The sequence below is a fragment of the Salmo salar genome, chromosome 09, assembly GCF_965601325.2.
Source record: "Salmo salar chromosome 09, fSalSal1, whole genome shotgun sequence".
Lineage (NCBI taxonomy): Eukaryota > Metazoa > Chordata > Actinopteri > Salmoniformes > Salmonidae > Salmo > Salmo salar.
The window spans coordinates 70840140-70865726 of NC_138299.1; the positions used below are offsets into that span (position 1 = coordinate 70840140).

A 25587-nucleotide genomic window follows, 5' to 3' on the forward strand; every position below is an offset into this window, starting at 1 on the left:
ACGTCTGGAGGAAACCTCGCAGCATCTCTACGGTGAAGAATGGTGGTGGCAGCATCATGCTGTGGGGATGTTTTTCAGCGGCAGGGACTGGAAGACTAGTCAGGATCTAGGGAAAGATGAACAGAGCAAAGTACAGAGAGATCCTTGATGAAAACCTGTTCAGGACAGCAGACTAGGGCGAAGGTTCACCTTCCAACAGGACAACGCAGGAGGAGTGGTTTCGGGCCAAGTCTCTGAATGTCCTTGAGTGGCCCAGCCAGAGCCCGGACTTGAACCTGATTGAACATCTCTGGAGAAACCTGAAAATGGCTGTGCAGTGACGCTCCACATCCAACCTCACAGGGGTTGAGAGGATCTGCAGAGAAGAATGGGAGAAACTCCCCAAATACAGGTGTGCCAAGCTTGTAGTGTCATACCCAAGAAGACTCAAGGCTGTAATCGCTTGCAAAGGTGCTTCAACAAAGTACTGAGTAAAGGGTCTGAATACTTATGTAAATGTGTTATTTCTGTTTTTTGCAAAAATGTCTAAGCAAAAACAGGTTGTCATTATGGGGTATTGTGTGTAGATTCATAATAGAAAAAAAACATTGAATCAATTTTAGAATAAGGCTGTAACGTAACATAATGTGGAAAAAGTCAAGGGGTCTGAATACTTTCCGAATGCACTGTATCCTGGATTTCTATCGTATGTATTGGCCAATGAGAGGCTTTGAAGCCACCGGTCAGATATATTGGCACTCAGAAGAAGCAGTCCTTCATAGGAATAAATGGAATTCTACAGTATTTCAATTCAATGTTTCAAGGACAAAAATACATGTATTGTTGTAGTGGGGACAGTAACATTAATACTTAATATTTTTTAAATCCTGTCAATTGTTTTTTTAATGTTTAGTTCACAATGTAATAAGTATGCATTAAAGGTGTCTGTACTAGAATAAACATGTCAAAAACAAATGTAGAGATTAATAAATGCATTTCTAAAGCTTCTAACTTATTTTTTTTACCAATAGAGTGCTAAGATGGAAGCAGGGTGGCTTCAACACAACCCACGTTAGTCATCTAGTGTATACATGTCATTCGTTTTTACCCAGTTTTTTGGTCATTGAACATCCCATCAGCATTGTACGCAGTGTGCCCTCTTCGAAATCCAGCGCTACCTGGTGGACTTACTATGGAACTGCAAACAAGAAAGAATAATTTAGCTGCATCATTCATGTTGCTGATTTTCTATCTGTTATTTTTCAGTCCTACTTTTGAAATTGTGATGCTACTACTGCGTTTAGACGAGCAGCTCAATTCGGTTATTTGTTTTCACTAATTGGACCAATCAGACCAAGGTACCTGTGCAAAGTCTCTACATGTCAATCAAACTGATGAGCCGAAACAACTCTCATGAGAAGATTAAGTCTTCTCGGCAGTTCGAGTGTAATGTAGCAGTGACTGGCTGCATTGTACAACGGTCATGTCTTGCGTTTGATGTTTTTTATTTGGAAAATGTATTATATTGTATCTATATATATATTCATATATTCTAGCTCCTGCAAACATTATTTTCTGTATGCGCCTTAACGTTACTTCCTGTGTGCTCTAAGCACCCGGATATCCCCTATCGCATTGAGAGCTTAATCTACTTGTTGAAACTGAGGGATACAATTTTATTGATACGTAACGATTATCACGATGTATAAAGACATGTGAAACAGTTCTTCAAGATTTCGTAACATTGTTTCGAACATGCCTGTTGTCAGAGAAGCTGCGGTCGTGGGTCTTGCTCTTGCAGTAACCGGAGGGGTTGCGTATGTCATCTGGACTTATGTGTCTTCGGGGGAAAAGCCAAAACAAGAACCAGTGAAAATAGAAAAGGAGACTAGGAAAGAAACTGCACAAAAAGCACCAGAACCCGCAAAGCAAACACCAACAATCGTAACAGAGGTACTTATTGTTCATATTGTTCTTACAAAATGTATATTTTGAGGCACGCCTACTTGACGTATGTTTGTGGTTGCTATTGGAAATTACCTCACCGCCACAGAAAAGTACTTGTGTACATATTAAACAAGTTAGACTTTTCAAACTAGAGACTTGCAAATATTCTGTGCAGTTTATAATAAATAGGGTCCATAGACAGGCAATATAGCGGTTGTATACAAGGGCGCCACTTTGGTTTTAGAAGTCGGGGGGCCGGGGCATAACCTGGTTGAACGTTTTTTGGCATCTAATGCTAATTTCCTGCGTTTTTACATAATCCAATATGCTGTCTCTATTTGAACAAAAAGTAAGCAGAAATGGCCACAGTCATCAAGCTAGGTAAGATATCATTATTAAATATGTTTAAGTGATTAATAAGACTGAACTAGGTCAATATTTTCTATTTTATTTCCAAACCTTTTCCTTGGGAATTGAAAAAAATGAATGGTGGGAACTGGGAAGGAAATTGTGTTGGGAGAGAGTTGAGTTATTGACTTGACTGGTGTGGGTCGGGCGTGCTGGCTGGTCGGTCTGGCTGAAATTTGATACTGAGGATCTCTTAATAAAAACAATCAAAAGTCTGTATTTTTTTCAAGTTATTCATTTGTTAGGATATTGGTTTAAAATTCACCTCAGCTCCATCACAAACTGGTCTTCCCTGGCTGCCTGACCCTGCTGAGACCCCTGTCACCATCTGATCTGTGTTCTTAACTGACTTGCCTAGTTAAATAAAGGTAAAATAAATAAAAGATGAAGCATGACAAAGAATTACCTTAGTGTACATTTATACATTATATTATCCAAGAATAGAATTAATGGTTCAATAATGGAAATGGCCATTATTCCCAGATCCTAGACTGTAGCTTTAAGCTTAAACTGCTGTCCTGTAGCTATGCCCATCAATTCAAGATGGAACTTTGTATCATTCACTGATATTGTTAATATACTGCAAAATTCACTTGAGCTCCGTAGACTGGTCTTCCCTGGCTGTGTGATCCTGCTGTGACCCCAGTCACCATCTGATTCTACTAAGACATGATGAGCAGTGTTGTGTACTGACTGTGCACTCAAGGTCTCCCATCCCACGGGATGCCTGCGGGACCTGCGGGTCCCGACAGAGATCATTGCGGCACGGTCGGCATTTTTCATGCTGTGGGCGGTCAGACAGATGACTTTTGGATGAAAGCATTTTTGTATCCACAGATTATTTGGAAACGGTCCTCTTTCTGCTTTGTATGCGATAGCCTACCTATTGTATTAAAAGCAAATTTTTCGCATTATTCACACACTCAGAATTTCCTGCTTCAAGGTCTGCCATCCTTAAGTGGCCTACCTCTCCTAGTTGATAATGAGAGTTCAATTACGCTTAGTATGTGTGGTCTCGTTAAAATAGAGTAGGCTGCATACCTATGCGGAGAATTACGTGGCAGTTAATTTAAATATGAAATTAACTTAAATATGATTAGACTAGTTTACTAAATTGTCTGTAAATAAATAGGCTTGATAATGGAGTGAAGGAGGGCGCTCAACCAATGTGAGTCGAAGTGCAATCAAAAAATGTAATCATCATTGAAAAAGAAAAGGCACATAAGTTAGGCTACTATGGTGAGCGAGCGTTGCACCTTTTCATTTTCAATATTGATTTATTAACCATTTTATTTGTCTCTGCCTGCAAATTGCCCTCCTAAAAGCTAGGCTGTATCCTATAAGCCTATGAAAAAATGTAGTAAGTGTCGCTGTCATCATTCTTGCTGCTTCCAGTTCAGTAGACATACCTGTGAGATCAGGTGTGGTCTCAATTAAATAGAGTAGGCTTATAGCCTATACATGGGCGGAGAAGCACGGGCAGTTATCTTTCCAAGGAAATGTACTTCCTAAATAGCTTACTACGTTGCCTAGAAATAGGCCTAAATATTGATCACATATTTCTCAGTCTGAAAATCTTCCCACTCCTAAAAGGTAACTATAAAAATAACTCAAGAGAATGTGGAAGTCTTTCCTACTCTGCTCTCTTCAAACTACATCTAGCATATTGACTGATTTGGCCCAGTAATACAGATAGCCTAATATAAGAGCCATGTGAGAATCTCTAGTAATTTAACTATTTCTTAAGTAATTTTTGCATTTGATATTGCCTATAGGGTGCAAAATTAATGGGACCATAGCTGGCATGTGAGCTGCGTCACATACGCCTAAAATAACATTGCGGGACTGCAGTTTGGTTTGGGACCAGTTCTTGGGGTAGCGGGTGGGAGTCAGCCAGAAAGCCAACAGCTGACGCGGATTCCAGTATGAAAAGCTGTGGATGGGGGCGGGAGCGGAATGAAGAAATCGGTCCTGCGCAGACCTCTACTGTGCACCATGACAGTGAAGCCTTTAACGTTAGAGCTGTTTATTACTGTGTCAGTGTGAAAAGTAAGGAATTAGCTCGGGAAACTGACAGATCAATAACGTTACATTGCCATACTGACTAATAAAAACGTACATTGCACTGAAAAAATGCCAGAATATCAATCTTCAATCTTTTGGCTGATGGTTCCATCATTTGATTCAGGTCTAGTGTGATTGAGGCAAAAATAATAGCTAACTTTAGCCAACTTTTTGCCAGCTCTCTCTAACTGTACATCAACTTCTGTTGAAACGGGACCAAACAAAGGACCAAACAAAGGCTACAAAACATTTCTATACAAACAACTGCTGTTAGCTATATGAGGTGGCTATTATTACTATCTATCTGACAGATAGCTAGAGGTTAGAGCTGACCTGGCTGTGCTAGCTAATGGCTAACGTAACTAATTCATTCACCTCAGTTGAGAGGGGATGAAACATTAGCTAGCGTTACATGTCAGTTACAATACTAGCTCAGCACTGCAAAAAAACACTCATTTTTGTGTTAAAAGTTAAACCTCAGTTACCTTGCCAGCTACATCAGTCAACTAAAGAGTATCCCGTTTCTGCTCTGCTTGCCTTTACAACTCGGCGAACGAGCGCAACACATACACACTGAACCATGCTCAACTCTCCCGTGCTGTTCCAGACAGCAGGATAGTTAATGGCGTTTTGTATAAGCTAACCTGTAACACCCAGTAAAGGTAACATAATGATCACACATCTGGTGTACAAACTGTAGCTAGGTCCAAGTCTTATCTTGACATTATAATCTTGCCACACTGTTTTTTCATACACTAGTCTATTCTTACTCAGGCAGTGGTTAGCTCCTACTGACCACATGCTGTTGTAATGTGACAGTTCAGTTAAGCCCCCTTCAGTCTCTTTGACTTCTATGTGATGGAAAACTAAGGCTGAAGTAAAGATCATTGTGGGCTTAAATCGATGGTTTAAGCTTTATAAATGTTCACATGATTCCGGATCAGCACTTACGGAAAAGTATTAATATACAATGTTTAAATATATTATTATCTGGGTTGTGTTAACTTGTGTATCTGATGTGCTTTTATTACTATGTGCCATCTTAGACAAAGGCCACAGGAAAGCAAGTCCTGGTGCTTGGCCTCGAAGGGGCAGGGAAGACCAGCTTGCTTCACTGCTTTGCCTCGGGGAGTCTGGAGCAGGATGTAGCCCCAACACAGGGGTTCAATGCCGTCTCCATCAATAGAGAGGACCTGCAGATTGAGTTCCTAGAAAGTAAATGCAACTTGCACATGACAATATTGAGTGCAGTTACTGATAATTATCTGGATGACCATGATATGAAGAACCAACATCAAGTTCATCACTACATATGCATTCACAGTATTTTCTTGTCTTTAATAAATGTTAAATGACTTACTGCTCTGATACCTTATGGTGAAGAAATGAACTAAAAACATGCCATCTATTGCAGTTGGTGGCACAGAGAATCTGCAGCCCTATTGGAAGAGGTACATGTGCAAGGCTATGGTGCTCGTGTTTGTGGTGGACTCTTCCAATGCCGCCCAGTTCCCTTTGGCTAAGAGGCATCTCCACGAGCTGCTCGAAACAGACCTCTACCTTCCCTTAGTGGTACTAGCCAACAAGCAGGTGAGACTGACATACTGATTTAGGATTTGCATCTCAATTGTCTTTCCTTGATTCCTCACGTCTTCTCCCCTCGCCTCCATCTCAAAACGCGTTGAAGGAGAATGTCAGAGGGGAGTAACCTTGGATCTTTTTCAAGCATTTTAAGAATGAGATGAGGAAGGACGTGAGGAACCCAGGACAGGTATGTGAGAACGAGCCAAGAGTTGCATTTCAATAGTCTTGTGGCGTTTCCTTTCCTCGTCGCCTCTTTTTCATCCTTGTGAGATACTGCACCTGCTCCAGTGTCTCACCTTGGGTTTGTTCCCGTTATTCCCCTTATCTCCAGGATAACCAGGGGGCCTGCAGTATCACAACACTCCATGAAGCCCTGTCCCTGGAGGAGGTGGGGGACCAGCGCAAGCTCTTCCTCATCGGCACCCATGTAAGGAAGGGGGACACCGAGGTGAATTCTGCTGTGCAGGACGCACGGGACCTGATCATTCAAATGGTGCAGGATGGTAGATAGACTCACTCTAGTCATCAGCTATGAATGACCCACTGGCTGAGAGGTGATAGGTTACTTTAGTTTCACCCCTGTCCTGGCTTGCCTTCATTTGTTTTGATAGCACTAGCTACAATCTCTACTGACAGACTGCATGATAGTGAAAGGCCTCATTCACATCCAAAGAAGCCATAAGCTGACAAGGTTCTTATGGTCAAACTCATTCACTGGCAATTGTATTAGCACAAATGAACAAAAGCACAGAGTTTATCATTTACTTGCCTCTGTAGTTTTTCACTTTCAGAGACAGTAATTCAAGGATGGTGTCAACATCCTTACCTATAGGGATTGAATTGATAATGCTTTGTTATCAAAGATTATTCTCTTAGAGCTATCTACAACTTGCAGAGCATAATGCAGGTTCATTTTAGACAAATGGCTGCTAGGTAGTATGTTGAAGACTCGATTGTGGTACATAGGATTATTTTTGTTTATATTTTGCATAGGAACGGGATATATTGACTATATTGTCTTAAAGGGACCTTGCTACATAGTTATATTTTCTTAAAACCAATGTGATATTTATTTAAACAAAGCAATCATCCCAAAAATTATTTTGAAGAACTGAACAATTCCAAAGTATCGTTTTTCACTTGTCTGGGCATTTGGCTAGCAATGTTTTGCCTTGGAGTAGGTTGAAGGGTTTACATGCACTAAGGAATAAATCTACATGTGAGCACAAAATGTGCTAGTCATTTTCATGTTCATCACTTGTAAAACTACCGGTATAATCTTGAGTAATAAGCAGGTATGAAGTGCACTACTGAATTTCAAAAACCAATGTAACAATTATTTGTATGGCATGACTATAACAGACCTCCAAACTGTTTCTGTCATTTAAGCATCAAATACCTCATTTTTTCCCACTCTTTCTGTTTTGTCACACCTGGTGATGTAAATAAAAACCTGGTTATAAATACCTGTGTGGCTCAAATTGTTGTCTATAGGCTTATGCTGACATTTAGTTCTCACTCCTCAAATATAAATGTCTACATGTTTATTTTTTGAGTTAAAATACAGCTAACCATAAATATGTATGTCATTGTTGACCTCAGATATCACTTTTCATTTGACATCCTGTATCAGAACTCTTAACAAAGAAGATGGACGCACTCCCAAGAGTGGCTTGTACACTCCGGTTTCAACCCGCCACACTCAAGTAGTCCAGTCCTGCCATGTGATAAGTTGCTAGGGACTCCCAATGCCATGGCAACAACACAGACCATTGTGACCCAGCAGGTGAATTCAACCGGGTACATTTATAAAGACTTTCCATCAGGCAGATATGGTATCTGGGAAAAAAGGTACGTATGGGGGGACCATGTTGCCCGAATGCTTATGTTGAACACAATTTTAATGTTATCCTTAAATGTTTAGTATTTAAACAAAATGGAATTTCCATTTTTATCATAAGGGGCTAAACCCAATTGCGTATTATTCTCTGAACAATCCTCTCTTTTGTAGGACTTGAATCCAGATCATGTCCATCAAACAGGTGCACATCTTTTCTTTATGAATTCCTTGTTTTCAGATCAAACTGATGTGCACAAAAGCAAGGTACTACAACTACTGCCCAGTTGTTGGTAGTCTTTGTATTGTCAAGATATATTTTAACAGGTAATAATGAAATGAAACATTCTTGTAGGATTCTGGAACTTGCACAACACAAAGAATACAAAACAGTGTGGGTCACAACACCTTGGTGAGTAGGCTACTTTTTGAGTATTGGTATTTGCAAATAATTGTATGCTCATTACATTTTTTAAATGTTTCTATGATAAGTAAACATTCAAGTACTTTTTTGTTTATATGTTAGCATTCATAGTGGAGATGTTTATTTGACCGATTTCCCCTATACAGTCTATGGATTTCCCCCCTGAAAGTTGATTTCCTCATTGATCTAGTCCAAAGCTTACCTGGGGCAATCAGGAGTCAATATGGCCTCTGTCTTACTCAGCGCTGGGTGCCGTTCCAACAGAGCGAATCCAATACCTAGCTAAGCACAAAAGAGACTTCTCTGCATGGGAGGACCGCCTGAGGTAATGTATACTAATTACACCCAGGCTGAACATTATTGATGACTCTCTCAAAAAAGTATGAGCCAACAGTTTGAAATAAAAAAAAGCACTGTAAGTAGTTATACTCGATACACTACCATTATATTGTGCAGTGTCACCACAAAACGGTGAAAATGTTTGCTAAGTCTTATATTGGTCTGCTCTATAAGCATGCGTAATATACAGTACATTTGGCTCTGAGCTCAAGCGCAGGAATGGTCCTCCAGAGTGAAAAGGGATGTAAAGGCTACTTGCCAATTTCCTGCGTCCTCATTGGAGGTGACTGCTACAGAGATGTCAATTCGAAATCGAGAAATGTTTGTTAGTCAGGTTCAGACAGACCTGTATTAGATAACCTACTTTTTTTTTTGTATTATCATTCAGCTGCTAAGCTAAACGCGCAAGCAACATTAGACAAATCATTCAATCAAAATTCTTCTCAGGAAGCCCTGCCTTGTAAGCTATTTGTTGAATTGAAGCTATTTGTTGAATTGAAGAAGGCAGCATTTGCCAGTAAGTGAGAATGAATGGCCGGTTTGGCCACAGGCAAGCTGCCATCATTGTTTCTGTGCTCATTGAATTTATGTTTTAATGTGCTGCAGTTTGTTTTTTGTGGTTTTGACAGAGAAACAATGCCCAAGTGTTCCAAGTAGTTGTAGTTGCACCACATAACCTCACCAACCTACTAGAAATTGGAGACAGATATTTGGCATTCTTCAAATGTTCAGTTTATGACTAAACCATTAAGTCTAATGAGATTACGGAAAAAGTGAATTTAGCTGCCTGGGTGCTGCCTGCAGGCAACAGAGGTGGTATGTCACCCTCACAATGTGTCATGATCTATATCTCGCATAAATGTGAAATGAAATTGTTCAGTTTCAACACAGTCCGATCTGTCTATTCACCCCTCTAAAACGTTGCATCATTAGTGATGCATTTCATCCTTTCAATTGTCCATTGAGACAGGAGGTCAAGTTTTTTACCCTCTGGCATGATGAGACTTCTTTTAGCCCAAAGAAATGGACGGTAATTGCTTGTACTTTCCTGCAGGAAAGACGAGGAGGTGATCTCCTCCAGGAAGACACTACGTTCTTCCTCCAAGACAGCCCAGTACGAGCGCGTTGTCCGCCTGTCAACACCTAAGACCAGGTCCCGAAGCTCCCAGGAAATGGGGTAAAATCCACAAGAAAACGTGACTATAACAAAATGTGCCAAGTCCACATTGTTAAATAGTAGAGTATACGCAAGCATGCCACTTGGCCCAGATCCTCCTTGGCCTAAGAAGCCGATATTTTGACATGTGTTATTTCAGTTGCGAGCTGTGGCTCTGGGAGAGAGAGGAGACGATGATGAGATAATAGGGGCTATTGTCCAAAGCTTAGGCCCCTGGGACATTCAGAGAGGGCCACGGAAGTCTTTTAATAAATCTTAAAGCGCAGCAGCGCACATTTGGCCTCAAGCCTTCTAGAAAGGACTCTCAGGCCTGCACACTGGAGTGAATATAAAAAATAATATGCCTGTTTGTTTTCATGCCTCTGTGGAACACACTCCCATGGGAATGGTCTGAAAAGATGAGAGGTTTTAGTTCAGGGCAGAGGGCTATGTTGTTGTGTTATTGTTTGTTTTATGGTGATCTTGCGTATAGAAATATTAGAATCTCTGTGGTTCCACAGGCCTCCTCACACATCGTGTTGTGAGTACAGCTGCCCTATCTGGCACATAGACCCCAGAGTGAGAACTGCTGAGATCACTCCACGGCTACTACAGCTAGCCAATCCCAAAGCGAACCACCTCAACTTCAAAAGCGACAGGGAGGTAAGTGCCTAGAAATAAAAGTAAGTTAATCATTCAGTTCAATGTAATTGAAAGTGTTGCCAAAGGTGTATATCAAAGGTTTACAGTTGCTGTACCTTTGGATAACATTTGGAAAACTAATTCAGAACTGGGGGGAGGGGGAGGGGGTTGCCTTCAAGGATTGAGGTCGTTTTCACAACTGCATGTTTGATTGGGAAACCACACATAAGTCGGTGATTCATCTTTTACTTCTTTACTTCTTTTTTTTGTTGAAGAAAGTGGAGACATACATTTCCTATGCTGCCAAAACGGCTCAGACCACTCATAGGCTGGACCAGCTCTCGCTACCCAAGTTGAGGGACAGTAAAATGTTCTTTGAGCGAGGACATCCAGAGGACTCCATTTGGCCAGTGAGCTCATCGCCTTTACTGTCACCCACACAACACGCTGGAAAACAGTTAAATTCCTAGACCTAGAATGATGCTCTGCACCAATGTGTAACATTGTCTCAATGTTGTTGTGATGTGAGATGTTTTTATTTTCTATCATTTGAAGAAAGATGTGACGTGAGAAAGAGTATGCTTTCATAGAAGTTTACTAGATCCTTGGAGAGAACTCACTGAAACATTCATTCTCAACAGGTGTCAAGGGGTGCCCGTCAGGCCACAGCAACTTTACGACTTCAAACTCTATCAGCTCCTAAGGGACTTAATAAGGACTACATCCCTCTGAGAGACCTGCCACCTTTATGAGCTTGCTTCTCCGTCAAGGTCCATGTTGGTGCACAATGTACTAGGAAAATGGCCGCTGAAAAAGCAAAATAAATGGGTACAGAGTAGTACTCGAGGGGTCTCTAATAAGACAATGTCTTGTGCTTTTTAAAATCTGTTTGGCGCCAGGGCCGAGATGGGAAAACCGGACATTTTTGTCCCTCACTGGTTTTGCAATCATGTGCATTGAGATGTGTGCTTGGAGCTCTTTTTGACAAAATCGAAGCAATACATTACATTGTCTTTAGCAAACAGCCAAACCAAACTGTTGCTTTGCTCCAGTAGGCTCTCTTTCCAGAAGAATGTGTTTTCGTCTTTTGAAATGAGAGCAAAGGTATGATAAAAGGATCCACATGTGTTTCTACATTTCAATCACTCTGGGTTCTCTGTTTATATCAAAACCACCTGTTGTAAAGATTCCTCACGTGTTTTCCTTGAGATAGTGAAATCTCATAGATTGACTCAAAACCACATTCTCGCCCCAGGAGCTTTAAATGTCAGCCTCCCAGTCTATATGACCACTGTTTAATTTACAAAAGGCACCATGCCCTCTGTTTGAAATACACCGTAATCCCGGTTACACTACAGGCACATGTGAGCATTACCTAAAAGTGGACACAATGGCTTTCAATGGGGCCATGTGGATTTAGAGCGGTGCAGGAGGGTTGGTGGAGCCGCCATGAGTGTAGTGCCCGAGCGGAGAGGCGAACAGACCTCGGAGGCTAGACTTCAAATCAGATCCAAGCGTCCAACTGGGACCTAATCTTGGATAAGCCAGCAATGATCGTGACCTTGGACTGCAGGATAAAGAGGGATAGAGTGGAAGGTGGAGGAGGCCGAGGAGGAAGGAGGAGTGTAATGACCGTTGGTGCCTCCCACTGGTTGACTCACTTCCCATGGAGCACCTGTTCCTAAAGAGAAGCTCTGATCTATGCTGCTGGTTATCTGTCTGTGTGTGGCAGCCAGCTCTGACACATTCATCAAGCTCCAGCTGGCACTGATAGGCTCTGAGTGGGGTGGCTGTCTCACTGTCTGGATACCGCCAGTTAGATGAGATGTTGACGCTTGCAGAGTATTAGTGAGACTGATCTGGTTTTGGCAGAGAACTGCAACGCTATATTAAACTACACTTTTTATAAAGGGTTTCGAAATGGTCCGTAAGTAGTTTATAGACAGTTCATTATGGATGTAGTAATTGGTAATAAACTGTGTGTGTAAATATATCCCCTCTTTAAACACCTGAATGAAGATCACATTTTTAACTACTGAGTGAAACTAGCTACTTTCACATTTAGCCACTTAAACCCTTTGAAGAGCAGTCTGCACACATCTATTTCCTATCAACTCTTCACTGCCTCAATAGTTAAGTATGCAAACAAATGTCATGGTCCATTTTGTGTCTTATCGGCCTTGTTAGATCTTCTCATATTATCCTTGACTATTCAAGGCTTCACTCAAATACCCTTTGATCAAATCAAATCAAAACTATGTGGTAGGCCTACATCTTCAACCCCCCCCCCCCCCCCCCCCCTTCCCCACACACACACACACTTCCTCCTAATGCAGGGATAACAACAAACCAAGACATCCTCACTTGCCCCTTTTGGTTGAACTTTAAATAAAGTGAAAATCGACAAGAAAATGTAATCCTTGTGAGAACTGTTGTCGCTCATACATTGAAGCACATGTGAATCGTATTAGTCTAGCAGCTTCTTGAGTCCTGGAAAGTGCGGTTTGGACAGAGTGCAGTTTGGACACTTCTGGAGTCAGTTCCTGGGGCCAGCTGGACCACTGAATCTTCCAGGCTCTGACGCTCACCAGTCTTGGGGTGACAGATTCCACACAGGCCTGCTAAGTCCTCTTAGCAACAGACAATGCAGGGCCCATTCAAATTCCCTACACACCACATTGGCCTCTTATAGAACGCTAACGGCCTTTCATTCCACTGAATTGTAGTTCGGAAATTACATAACAAGCGGTATAGCGTTATTTTCCTGATATATTTTCCAGCTATCAGTACATATCGATAAAGGTGGGGTATAATCTTTTCTCTGATCTTCAAATATCCATTTCTTTATTGGTTTGTTTACTTATTTTAGTTGTTTTGCAGCTGCAACACAAATCATAAGATGGCACGCAATGATTTAAGAGTGTCGTGCACAAAGGGACAATGTGCGTTCAGCTGGAACTTGATGAATGTTCTGCATTTGGTGTATTCGCTGCTCCACTCTCAACAAACTCACTTGTTTTTCCTCTTTGGGTGTGACTCTTTTTTTTACACAGTCAGCTGAACAGGCGAAACAAAACAGACCGGGACAGGAAGAAAAGTATTTACCACTGTGTGTGTGCAGTGTGTACAGCCAGGCCACACAGCTATCTGTTATAACACACTGTAAAACAGAGGGGAGTTTTGTTAGGACCAGAAGTACCTGAGTTAGTATACATTTTTGTTGGGCCTGTTATGTCGGCAGTTCCCACAATCAGTCCATCATTACCCTAAGTTTGTTGGCAGGATATCACTCCCTTCTCTCTTTCCTTCACCTGTTATTTCCCCTAGACAGATATTTAGAAGCTGGGACATCTGAACCGACAAGTAGGTGGCATCACCTGCTGGTGGTTGCTCTTAACCCCAGCTTACTTGTCGAAAGCCTTTCCCTCCAAATTTGCTATTTACATTTACATTTTAGCCATTTAGCAGACGCTCTTATCCAGAGCGACTTACAGTAGTGAATGCATACATTTCATACAATTTCATACATTTTTTTTTGCTGGCCCCCCGTGGGAATCGAACCCACAACCCTGGCGTTGCAAACACCATGCTCTACCAACTGAGCTACAGGGAAGGCTATCGTCCCTGTTTACAGGGCCAGCTGATTCCGTTGAATCTGTCGTAAAATGAGTGCTGCCTCACATCTTTTATAGTCCTATGAAAGCCCAATGTTATCCCGCTCCCTGCTGAGAGACACACAAAACAAAGCCTCACAGCAATGTCCCCCCCCGCCAACTCTTCCCGTCATTGTACCCTACTTCCTCATTGCGTTCAGCAGCCCCCTTATACAGATGACATGAAGCATGAAAGCAGGCTACCATAACGTAAATTATAATATAATATATGTTTATTTATTATTATATGTAAACATGGCGGTTATATTGGCAAAAAAAACAATTACTCACATTACACTTTACATTCAGTAAATGAAAATAGCTTAGATACAAAAGAGAGAGAATGCTTCAAGGAAGGGGGGATTGGTCAGTAAGGGCGTGGTGGGCGGGTCGGAGGAGCAACGGGACGAGGGGAGAGGTTTCCTACGCCATTCCAATCTCAGTCTTTCACTGATCCCAGTTGAGCTGGAAGGCCCTCGGCCTGTCTCCACTGTGCGTTGCGTAGCCTAAACCATTTCTGAAACAAACAAAAAGAGCCCAAGGGAGGTGTCAGAGACAGATGACGGCACAGACACGGCATTGTTGCTATTGTTCAACCAGGTATTAGTTCCAAATACAATTATTATTGGTCAATTTGTTTAAAACCTGAACTGACCTGGGTGAGGTAATGGCGGGTTACAAACTCAGTTAAGTCATTGTGAATTGAATATTCCTGAGAAGTGACATTCTTCCCCTAGGTGTTTTTCCTTATGCAGGGCGATGAGGTTCCTAAAGCAACACCCAGGGCTGCTTACATCTAAATGTTCAACTGAAACAAACAAACTCTGATTTTTAGGAGGGAATTTCTGAAGCAGTATTTTTCCAGCTAGGTAATTGGGAGAGTAGTCAATTACACTCAGACAACGTTGTGGACAATTAGTTATGTCTGGAAACAGGGTTTGTGCTGTGTCATCGACTGTTAAATGCATTCTCAACTGTGATTTCCCCACTCTATCTGAATGATGCCATCATTGTTGTGGATTCTCTTGACAACTTGGAATTCCAAACAATGACAGAATGTCATGGATGGTCAAGTCATTAAGCAAAATCGTGGATGATGAAAATTGTTATTGTGGGCCAATATAATATTATAATTTTTTTTAGCAATAACCCAGTTGAGAATAATTGGTACATTTCCAAATGAAAACCTACCTATGATTCTCATTTGAAATGTCCATGCCCTAAAGTGATCAGAATAGCCTATATCAAACCTGTCACGGGTGCTCATTCACAGCTGACTATAAGTATTAATTGACACTGTATAGCTAAATTGTGCTTCATTTTTGTTCTCCCAGATGGATTACACAGAGAAATCACTGCAATAAACTCCACATGACCCCATTGCCTCCGTGTGCTTTAGAAAGCACAGAAGGTCTAATAATGAGGTACTGTATGAAACACCTTGTAAAGAGGTAGAAACATGTTGGAAATGTTCTTTATGTACGAGAGGGAGTGGTAACAGAGTGTGCCCTTTCCCTTAGGTGTACTGTAAGATCTATCAAACATCCAGTGCTTTTTCAAACTGTATGAGACAACAGTAGGTGGATAAAAACATCCGCTGTCAATGAAGTCAAAGGGCCAAGTACTCAACCTCACCCAAAACCACATTTGCCTAGTCAAGTTGGCTGGGTTTCTTCCAACTTTGTGCACTCACAATGGAAAAACTCAGTCACCAGCGGAGAGAGCAGGCCAAACCCGTTTGCGGAGGAGAGAGAGGGACAACCTTTTGAGAGTCATGTGTCATACTGGCTCCCATGATCTGTACATGTAGTTGTTGATGATCCTCCATTTGATCATGCAAATAATGTGCAGGACAAAATCTGCTCAAGGCAATGGGTTGGTTACGTTGTTCGCTGTCACACACACCACTGTATCTGAAACGTGCGTATAAAATGATCCCAGCTCACGTCTTCCTCCAAAACAACAGCAAATGAACGTATGTGAAGCCTAAAACGGATCGTGAACCTTGAAACTGAACATTGTTTCTCCGTCGACTATGCTAAAAGGACAATAAACAACAGAGTGCATTACAACAAGCATCCTAAATTCGGAATTATAAGAACTAGCCTCTGCGTAAGTGGAATGCTATTATATAGAGATGTCTGCATAACTTCACCATGTTCTTGACACCTTGGACTATCACTGACCCAGCCTTCAAGCAAAGGATAGGCCTTACCCTGAAACGCTGCATATGTTTATGTCATACTATATGGATACTCAATGGCTTGGTTATTGCATAATCAAGAGTCTTGTCCAACAACAAATGTTGACTCAATTAAACGTATGTTGTGACTGAATCCAAAACTGATCCAACTTGCGACGTTGTTATGTAAGGACCACTGGTGTTCAGATTTATTATTAGAATGTTTGGAATTTCCGTGATAAGTAAATACTCTCTTTAAAACTGTCCTCCTCGCGTTATTTTGTGGACTGTGACATGGCATGCGAACCAAAGAGCCGTCACTGGACGCGCGCGCTGTCAGCACTGTCCGAATCACGCTATTCTATTTTGACACCTTTGCCACTGAACACAAAATATAGTTAGGCTACACATTTGGGTAGCCTAATAGATGTCGATAATATCTCATCAAAACAACGATCATTCTTCTGCCCACTCTCATCTGCGCGCCATTACGCATATTCAGTGAAATACCAATTGCCTCTCTTTGGAAATTGCTACATAGTATTTGTTCAATGGTGCGTGGAAAAAAAATGAGAAAAAACGCACACTGGGGTAGCCTGCGCCAGCGCAGAAATGTATCAATACTAAGTTATATGTAAAACAACATTGTAGCCAATAGCCTATAGGTTCCCAAAAATGTGTAACTCTCTAAATGATGTTTCTTTTCAAGATAAACAAGGTATACATTTGATTGTTGACATTATATTACACATTGAAACGACAGACACATTACACATGAACCTAATTTGAGTGTTGACAATAAATGCGTGTGGATCATTTTAGGCCGTTTCTAGCCAATTCACCCCATCCGCAGCAAAGTTTATTTCCTCGCAACATTGTTTGCATCATACAAAACGAATCTCTTCATAGAGCGTAACATTTTCATTGTTGAAACAACATCGAGAACATCATTTAACACTCACCGCTGTCTCTTCCTCGGTTAGTCCGCTTTCAGCTGCGATCAACATGAGCGTCGACTCGTCGGGATGCTTGCTGACTCTGGTGAAATTCTCCTCCAGAATTTTGATCTGGTCCTCCGCTAACTGCATACTTTCCATTCCATTTGAAGCCATGTTCCCTCTCCAAAAGAGCTCTCAGCCACAGAATTCGTTTTTATATGATATAGGCTCAAAATTACAGCAGTTCGTGGTATAAGCTCCAATGCAAATGACGTCCGTTTGCCAGTAAATACCAGTGGCAACTAGGAAATAATGCTGGAGATAAGGACCAACAGCAGTCGCTTAGCAATTACAGCCCCTGAAAAACTAACAACAAAAACGCATGTCACACTGACTGAATGTCGACCGTGTGAAAGCTCTACTACTGTCAACAGTGGCTATCTCAGAGCGTTTAACAGAACACTCCCCTTCTATATGAAATTCAATTAAAGTTTTACGCAACAGAGTATGAACTAGTTTTAAAGTGACATACTCATATATGAATACACATACAGAAGTTTAGATATTTCCACAAAGCTTCCTTTAGCTTATTTCTCTAAACTCAACTGCCGATAAGCCTGGTCTCTCCTCACTATATGCAAGGAATACATGACGCTGTGCGCTGGAGGTGCTGCCCCAGCTGCACCTGTAACCTATCTAAAGGGCCTGCTTAATGCATGGGCTTACCGGGGCTGAAGCCCCTGTGCCCAGGCCTGTGGGGGGCCCAAGAGACAAAAAATACATAAACAAAAAAGAACACAGTGGCCTCCATCAATCTTAAAAGGAAGAAGTTTGGAACCACCAAGACCCTTCCTAGAGCTGGCCGCACGGCCTAACTTCGCAATCGGGGGAGAAGGGCCTTGGTCAGCGAGGTGACCAGGAACCCGATGGTCACTTTAACAGAGCTCTAGAGTTCCTCTGTAAGGATGGGAGAACCTTTCAGAAGGACAACCATTTCTGCAGCACTCCACCAATCAGGCCTTTATGGGTGAGTGACCAGATGGAAGCCACTCCTCAGTAAAAGGCACATGACAGCCCGCTTGGAGTTTGCCAAAAGGCACCTAAAGACTCTCAGACCATGAGAAACAAGATTCTCTGATCGGATGAAACCAAGATTGAACTCTTTGGCCTGAATGCCAAGCATCACGTCTGGAGGAAACCTGGCACCATCCCTACGGTGAAGTATGGTGGTGGCAGCATCATGCTGTGGGGATGTTTTTCAGCGGCAGGGACTGGGAGACTAGTCAGGATCGAGGGAAAGATGAACGGAGTAAAGTACAGAGAGATCCTTGATGAAAACCTGCTCCAGAGCACTCAGGACCTCAGACTGGAGCGAAGGTTCACCTTCCAACAGAACAACCCAGGAGTGGCTTCGGGACAAGTCTCTGAATGTCCTTGAGTGGCCCAGCCAGAGCCCGGACTTGAACCCGATCAAACATCTCTGGAGAGACCTGCAAATAGCTGTGCAATAATGCTCCACATCCAACCTGACAGAGCTTGAGAGGATTTGCAGAGAAGGATGGGAGAAACTCCCCAAATACAGGTGTGCCAAGCTTGTAGCGTCATACCCAAGAGGAATTTATGCTGAAATCGCTGCCAAAGTGCTTCAACAAAGTCTGAATACTTATGTAAATGTGATATTTCAGGTTTCTTTTGTCATAAGTTAGCAAACATTTCTATAAACCTGTTTTTGCTTTGTCATTATGGGGTATTGTGTGTAGATTGATCAATTTTAGAATAAAGCTGTAACATAACAAAATGTGGAAAAAGTCAAGGGATCGGAATACATTCCAAAGGCACTGTATAGCCTAAGTTAACTATGTGCGTACTATCTTAGGACACCATAAACCAGGAGGACCATGTAGCAAACCCTTAAATCATTACAATGGAGGCTTCATTTATTTATTATTTCCTGAGTTTCCCTTTGAGGTGGTGATTTGGCAATAATTGCAATTACAACAGAAATTGTCTTGTGGTGTTGTTGATTTTCTCAGAGGAAAACAGTCAATACTGCCACACAAATGTTCACCGGTTTCAAAAGCAGGTTCCTTTTAATGCTATTTTTAGATTCAGATTTGGCCAATCATTTTAAGTTACTCTCACTGAACAGCTGGAAAAGAGGGACACAAACCCATTGATACGGCCCAGCCTTGCCTGTATATAGGTGCTAAATAGATTATTTATGTTGCCCATATCTTTAGTGTTTGCAGTACTCTGCACCTGTTAGGTCATATTATATAGTGTAACTAAAATGCCTTGAAAAGTTATTACCGATAAAATCATGAGCAGCATTATTGATTGGCAAACAAAAATCTTTGCCTTGGTACCGACAGATATAAATGTTATGACATCAACCTGTCAATTTAGGACTATTATATCACAAGGCGTATATCCATATTTGTTTCAAGTAATGAAAGAGAGAGCTGCATTTGATTTGTATTACTCACTAGCCTGTTTGACAGGTTGTACAAGCCACAATCACTGATAAGTGAACAATTCAAATAGAAATAACCACCATGCATTTTGATAGGCAACAATATTGAACTGAGCTTTTTTGAATTCAGGGACACCAATGTACCCAGCCCAACAAGCAGTTTGTCCACTTCAGCAGGCCCACTGTAGATATGCAAAGATATGGTAATTGCTTTTGAGTTCAAAATGGATATGAGGCCTGTCTAAATATATCAGGGGTTAGGACCTCCCTGCCAGTAGAATGAGTTGTGTGCGTGTGACTAATAAGCATATCCTCTCCTGACTTACACAACAATGCCCTCTATTTTCTCAAATTCAATTACATTCAACTAAATGAAATGACATATCATAACGAAAATGATCAACTGAGACCAAAATAATCAAATCAAATGAATTAAAACAAATTTAAGTGGAATGGATAACATGAGCTTGATCCTGTGGTTGTGCTTAGTAGAAATACAGAGGTTGAGTAACTCATAGTCACACGTTACCGTCTTCTACTGGGACCAGAGTCATGTCTTATGGCTTGAAGCGAGACTATTGCTACATGCGGGTCAGAGGTAAGGTGTTGTTTTGAAACATAATTAGGGTGGCAAATTCCTAAGACAATCACCCATCACTGAGGACATAGACATGACTGAGACGGGATAACCCTTTAGTAGAGATGTGGGTATTTACTAGTGAATGAGAGGGTGATGTCACGTGACACAACTACAGTGGGGGGAAAAAAGTATTTGATCCCCTGCTGATTTTGTACGTTTGCCCACTTACGAAGAAATGATCGGTCTATAATTTTAATGGTAGGTTTATATGAACAGCACAGAAAAAAAAAAAAAATGTAACAGTGAGAGACAGAATAACAACAAAAAAATCCAGAAAAACACGTCAAAAATGTTATAAAATGATTTGCTTTTTAATGAGGGAAATAAGTATTTGACCCCTCTGCAAAACATGACTTAGTACTTGGTGGCAAAACCCTTGTTGGCAATCACAGAGGTCAGACGTTTCTTGTAGTTGGCCACCAGGTTTGCACACATCTCAGGAGGGATTTTGTCCCACTCCTCTTTGCAGATCTTCTCCAAGTCATTAAGGTTTCGAGGCTGACGTTTGGCAACTCGAACCTTCAGCTCCCTCCACAGATTTTCTATGGGATTAAGATCTGGAGACTGGCTAGGCCACTCCAGGACCTTAATGTGCTTCTTCTTGAGCTACTCCTTTGTTGCCTTGGCCGTGTGTTTTGGATCATTGTCATACTGGAATACCCATCCACGACCCATTTTCAATGCCCTGGCTGAGGGAAGGAGGTTCTCACCCAAGATTTGACAGTACATGGCCCCGTCAAATGATGCGGTGAAGTTGTCCTGTCACCTTAGCAGAAAAACACCCCCAAAGCATAATGTTTCCACCTCCATGTTTGACGGTGGGGATGGTGTTCTTTGGGTCATAGGCAGCATTCCTCCTCCTCCAAACACGGCGAGTTCAGTTGATGCCAAAGAGCTCCATTTTGGTCTCATCTGACCACAACACTTTCAGCAGTTGTCCTCTGAATCATTCAGATGTTCATTGGCAAACTTCAGACGGGCATGTATATGTATTCTTGAGCAGGGGGACCTTGCGGGCGCTGCAGGATTTCAGTCCTTCACGGCGTAGTGTGTTACCAATTGTTTTCTTGGTGACAATGGTCCCAGCTGCCTTGAGATCATTGACAAGATCCTCCCGTGTAGTTCTGGGCTGATTCCTCACCGTTCTCATGATCATTGCAACCCCGCGAGGTGAGATCTTGCATGGAGCCCCAGGCCGAGGGATATTGACAGTTCTTTTGTGTTTCTTCCATTTGCGAATAATCTCACCAAATGTTGTCACCTTCTCACCAAGCTGCTTGGCGATGGTCTTGTAGCCCATTCCAGCCTTGTGTAGGTCTACAATCTTGTCCCTGACATCCTTGGAGAGCTCTTTGGTCTTGGCCATGGTGGAGAGTTTGGAATCTGATTGATTGATTGCTTCTGTGGACAGATGTCTTTTTTACAGTTAACAAGCTGCAGTTAGGAGCACTCCCTTTAACAGTGTGCCCCTAATCTCAGCTCGTTACCTGTATAAAAGACACCTGGGAGCCAGAAATCTTTCTGATTGAGAGGGGGTCAAATACTTATTTCCCTTATTAAAATGCAAATCAATTTAACTTTTTTGACATGCGTTTTTCTGGATATTTTTGTTGTTATTCTGTCTCTCACTGTTCAAATAAACCTACCATTAAAATTATAGACTGATCCTTTCTTTATCAGTGGGAAAACATACAAAATCAGCAGGGGATCAAATACTTTTTTCCCCCACTGTATGTTACCATGTTTGGTAACTAACACGCTGTACGGTTTGACTCTGACATGATTCCGCATAATGTTGTGGTAAGAAAAACAATGCTTGTGTGATAACATTCCATGACAATTACTACCAGCTGTTAGACTTACTGTTGATGAGTGAATGATTCAATTATTTATTCTCATAGCAGTCCCATGACATAGGACTGTCACGAGTCACTACAGAGATTTGTTGCATCAGACACTATTCTACTGTTATGACAGCCTAATGTTGACAGGTCTCTTGAGTCATCTACATATTTTTTTACTGCATACCAACACTTACACTAGATTGGTTTTGAGATGTATTGTTGTCTCTAAATAAATTGGACAAAAATAAGAAAAGCAAAACAGGATGTTCAACTATCCACACTGGCCCTACAGCACATCCTTACGACCACCCTTCTACAACAGGAGGGTGAATAAGGAAAGATACCCAAATAATAATAAAGGAAGTCTAAAACAAACACCAAACTCTATTTCCAGAAAAGGAAATATGTTTGTACAGTATGCAAAAAACAACAACAATAAATCTGTAGATGGACTGACATGTAGTAGGCCATACCACTACTAAATCTCTAAGGCCTCCGGGAGGTTGAGAAAACAGACCCCTGCTCATCTCCCCCTGGCTTTAACCCCCTGAGCCAAACATCTTGTTTCCATTAAAGAGCATCTGTAATGGCCTCAGAGTCACTCTGGAAGGAGCTCCTGCACAAGCCGGGCCGTATCACATGGGCCTTACATGACAGTATTGTAGTCCGGTTCTCCCCTCCGACTTCCCTCGTGCATCCCCCCTTCAGAAAAAGAAACATCTGGAAATTAGGAATCAAATTCGCCTGGACCTGGTGAAGGAAATGAGGCTGCTGAATTATGGAGGAGTGTTGGGCTGGGGACAGAGTGAGAAGCATTGGAGCGTGCTCGTTTGGTCTGCTCTCGGTGGTGGCACACTCAGCTCCTTCATGGAGGAAGCACTAAAGAAGGCTGCAATAAATCGTCAAGCTGGGAAGCCAGACTTTGTGGAAATGACAGGAAGTGACTTCCTGTGGTCTTAGTAAGCTGGCCAATGAAGAAGATGTGTATAAGGGTGGAGTGGCTCTGTTTTAAACAGTGCGAAGGCAGGATGTCTTACGCAATTGGGCAGCTTTATTCATTGTGATGTCAAGATGGGGCCAATATAGGCTACCGCTCTAGGCCCCAGGGTAGGGACCGAGTTGAGTCTTACTATTACTTATTCTGCTGGCCAAGCACAACAATAGCTACTGTCACACAGATGGAGGCAAGGGCGTCATGCACCCCAAAAATCTGAGGGGCACAAAGTACGTGAGGGGGGCTAGTTGGAGAATTTTGCAATTTTCCCCTGAAACACCAGTAAGTTCTCCTGCAATCTAGAGCCATAATCATTGTTTAATTGTAGGTGAAAAAAAATGTATATTTTTCTGCATATCTAAGCATACCTCGAGTGGTCTGTACCCACCAGACTGCTACTCTGCATCTCTGCTTACATCTGGGTAAAATATGTAAGCAGAGAGCTGTTGTAAAATATGTTTTACTGCTGCTCTTTAATTACTTGTTACTTTTATCTCTTATTCTTGTCCATATTTTTTAAACTGCATTGTTGGTTGGGGGCTTGTAAGTAAGCATTTCACTGTAAGGTCTACACCTGTTGTATTCGGTGCATGTGACTAATAGCAATTGATTTGAAGATGGAAAGGAATGCGTCTTATTCAGTAAATTTGTATTATTGCTTGCTTTTCTACCAACCTTGCCAGCAGGCATGCCAGCTAAAATAGTTAAACAAAATAGGTAGTCTAACTGGGCTAGCTAAAGCCAACATCATAAAATTTCCAAGTGGCTAGTAGTATTACAAAGAACAAACAAACACACTTGTTTTTTTAAAGGACAAATGGGCATGATGCCTCTGGATGGAGGCACTGCTATTCCTTTGCTGCATTTCCAAAACAAAGAAACAATGTAGTGTTTAATCCAAATGACATAGCTTTGAAATTCAATAAATCTTGGTAGGCTATCTATTCTGAACACTCAACTCTATTTGACTTACCCAAGCTGCCTTTCGTGAGAGAAATATTGTATTGACTGAGTAAGCAACAAAATTGATATACTCTGGGCCCCCATGTCTCTATGAGAGCCTCCTGCCAACAGCGCTATGGGAGTCTCTCACAAGTCGTTCTGCATATGGTTAATGTTTAGAAGTCAGGCCTGTTCAAGGAGTGCTCATCAAAATAAACTCCCAGCCGACTCTCTCTCTGACGGTTGGAGAGGTTGATTGAGGGGGGAGGAGGTGTTTGTGTCAAGCTGCGGGAAAGCTGAACAAACACTGTTGTTTGTACTGCCCATTAAACCATACACAAATAGAGGTGATGAGGCTTGCATGAATTGCATATGATGACCTCGATAACAGAGCGTCATGAGCTCCCTTTTGTTCACGGTAATGCAAACATTGAGTGTTGTAAAGAAGTTGGTTTGTGTATTTCAACCGCTAACAGCAGATGTGGAAGCGGTCTGTTCATTACCATGGAACAATAAGCTATTACTATGTCGTCAAGTCTATTACTTCACAATATGCTACCATGTGAAAATAAACAAGGCTCTTGGTTAGATGCTTTTAGCTGCAGAAGAGGTATAAAAAGGAGACTTCTGGGTATTATCTGGGGTTCAACTGCAGTTTTTCACTGGACTACAAAGAATACTTTTTTCTGTATTTTGACAACCACTACTGTCTGCAGTTTATCCTGTCAAACAATACTCCATTGTAAGCTTACAAGACAAGCACAGAGCATACCTTTCGCTGAAGCCAAGATTACACCTCAAAACCATAAGCAGCGTATCACTAGTAGATAGTTCTTACCACATGAGATAAGGGGCCTGTGTGTGTAACAACTTCAGTTTGCTTTAAGGAGACAAAGTGGAAGAAAGGAGGGAGAAAAGCATATATTTAAACGGTGGTCTCAAATCAGGTGTACGTTTGCAGTAATAGCCACCACAGGGACATGAAGCTACTGTAGAAACTCATTTTCTGGATATCAAGATGGGAAAATGGAGTCATGATTCAAGGCTGAATGGGAAAACTGTGACATCATGCCCCATGAAAATATCTGAGGTACTGTGGTGGTGGGGAAAGTGGGTGTGTCCGGGGGCGTCCAGTCAAAACGGGTGTTTAAATATAGCTGGTCAACAGCAGTAGTTTGTTAGTGAGGGGCTCATGAATTGTGCTGTGACACCTCACTGAGTAGGTTCAGTTGAAAAGCAAAGGAAATACCATTAGACTTGATGTGCTTTTTCAAGAACTGTGTGTGTGTGCGCACATACTTGGAACACTGCAATGACGAAACATTTGTGCACTAATTGAATGGTCAAATTACTTTTTGCCATCTTTTTGATGCGTGAAAAGCAACAAGTACTGTATGTTCTATGTAAAATGATTTGTGGTTTGCCTCAAAAGTAAATGAAAAAAAACTTCATGCAATGGAGAAAAACATTATTTCCAGTTGGATGGTGATAAAGAAAGAGTATAATGTTGTTATTATGGCTTGCTAAAATAACTTAACCCC

At 41.7% G+C, this 25587-nt stretch overlaps 3 protein-coding genes across 3 annotated transcripts; 2 read left to right on the forward strand and 1 right to left on the reverse strand.

Annotated features, from left to right (window-relative positions):
* Positions 1 to 1563: 1563 nt before the first annotated feature.
* On the forward strand, positions 1564 to 7446 carry LOC106611631 (ADP-ribosylation factor-like protein 9). Its single transcript, XM_014212036.3, has 4 exons — positions 1564 to 1932; positions 5445 to 5613; positions 5813 to 5988; positions 6314 to 7446. Exons 1-4 carry the CDS (start codon positions 1735 to 1737, stop codon positions 6491 to 6493), a joined length of 723 nt encoding a protein of 240 aa, XP_014067511.1. The 5' UTR covers positions 1564 to 1734; the 3' UTR covers positions 6494 to 7446.
* Positions 7447 to 7630: 184 nt separating this feature from the next.
* Positions 7631 to 12501, forward strand: spmap2l (sperm microtubule associated protein 2 like). Its single transcript, XM_014212114.3, has 8 exons — positions 7631 to 7833; positions 7994 to 8024; positions 8175 to 8231; positions 8434 to 8568; positions 9637 to 9759; positions 10260 to 10401; positions 10656 to 10790; positions 11022 to 12501. Exons 1-8 carry the CDS (start codon positions 7815 to 7817, stop codon positions 11130 to 11132), a joined length of 753 nt encoding a protein of 250 aa, XP_014067589.1. The 5' UTR covers positions 7631 to 7814; the 3' UTR covers positions 11133 to 12501.
* Positions 12502 to 14244: 1743 nt separating this feature from the next.
* hopx (HOP homeobox) lies at positions 14245 to 17757 on the reverse strand. The gene is made up of 2 exons (XM_014212038.3): positions 17178 to 17757; positions 14245 to 14550 (listed from the first exon to the last, which is right to left on the reverse strand). Exons 1-2 carry the CDS (start codon positions 17325 to 17327, stop codon positions 14473 to 14475), a joined length of 228 nt encoding a protein of 75 aa, XP_014067513.1. The 5' UTR covers positions 17328 to 17757; the 3' UTR covers positions 14245 to 14472.
* Between the last annotated feature and the right edge of the window lie 7830 nt (positions 17758 to 25587).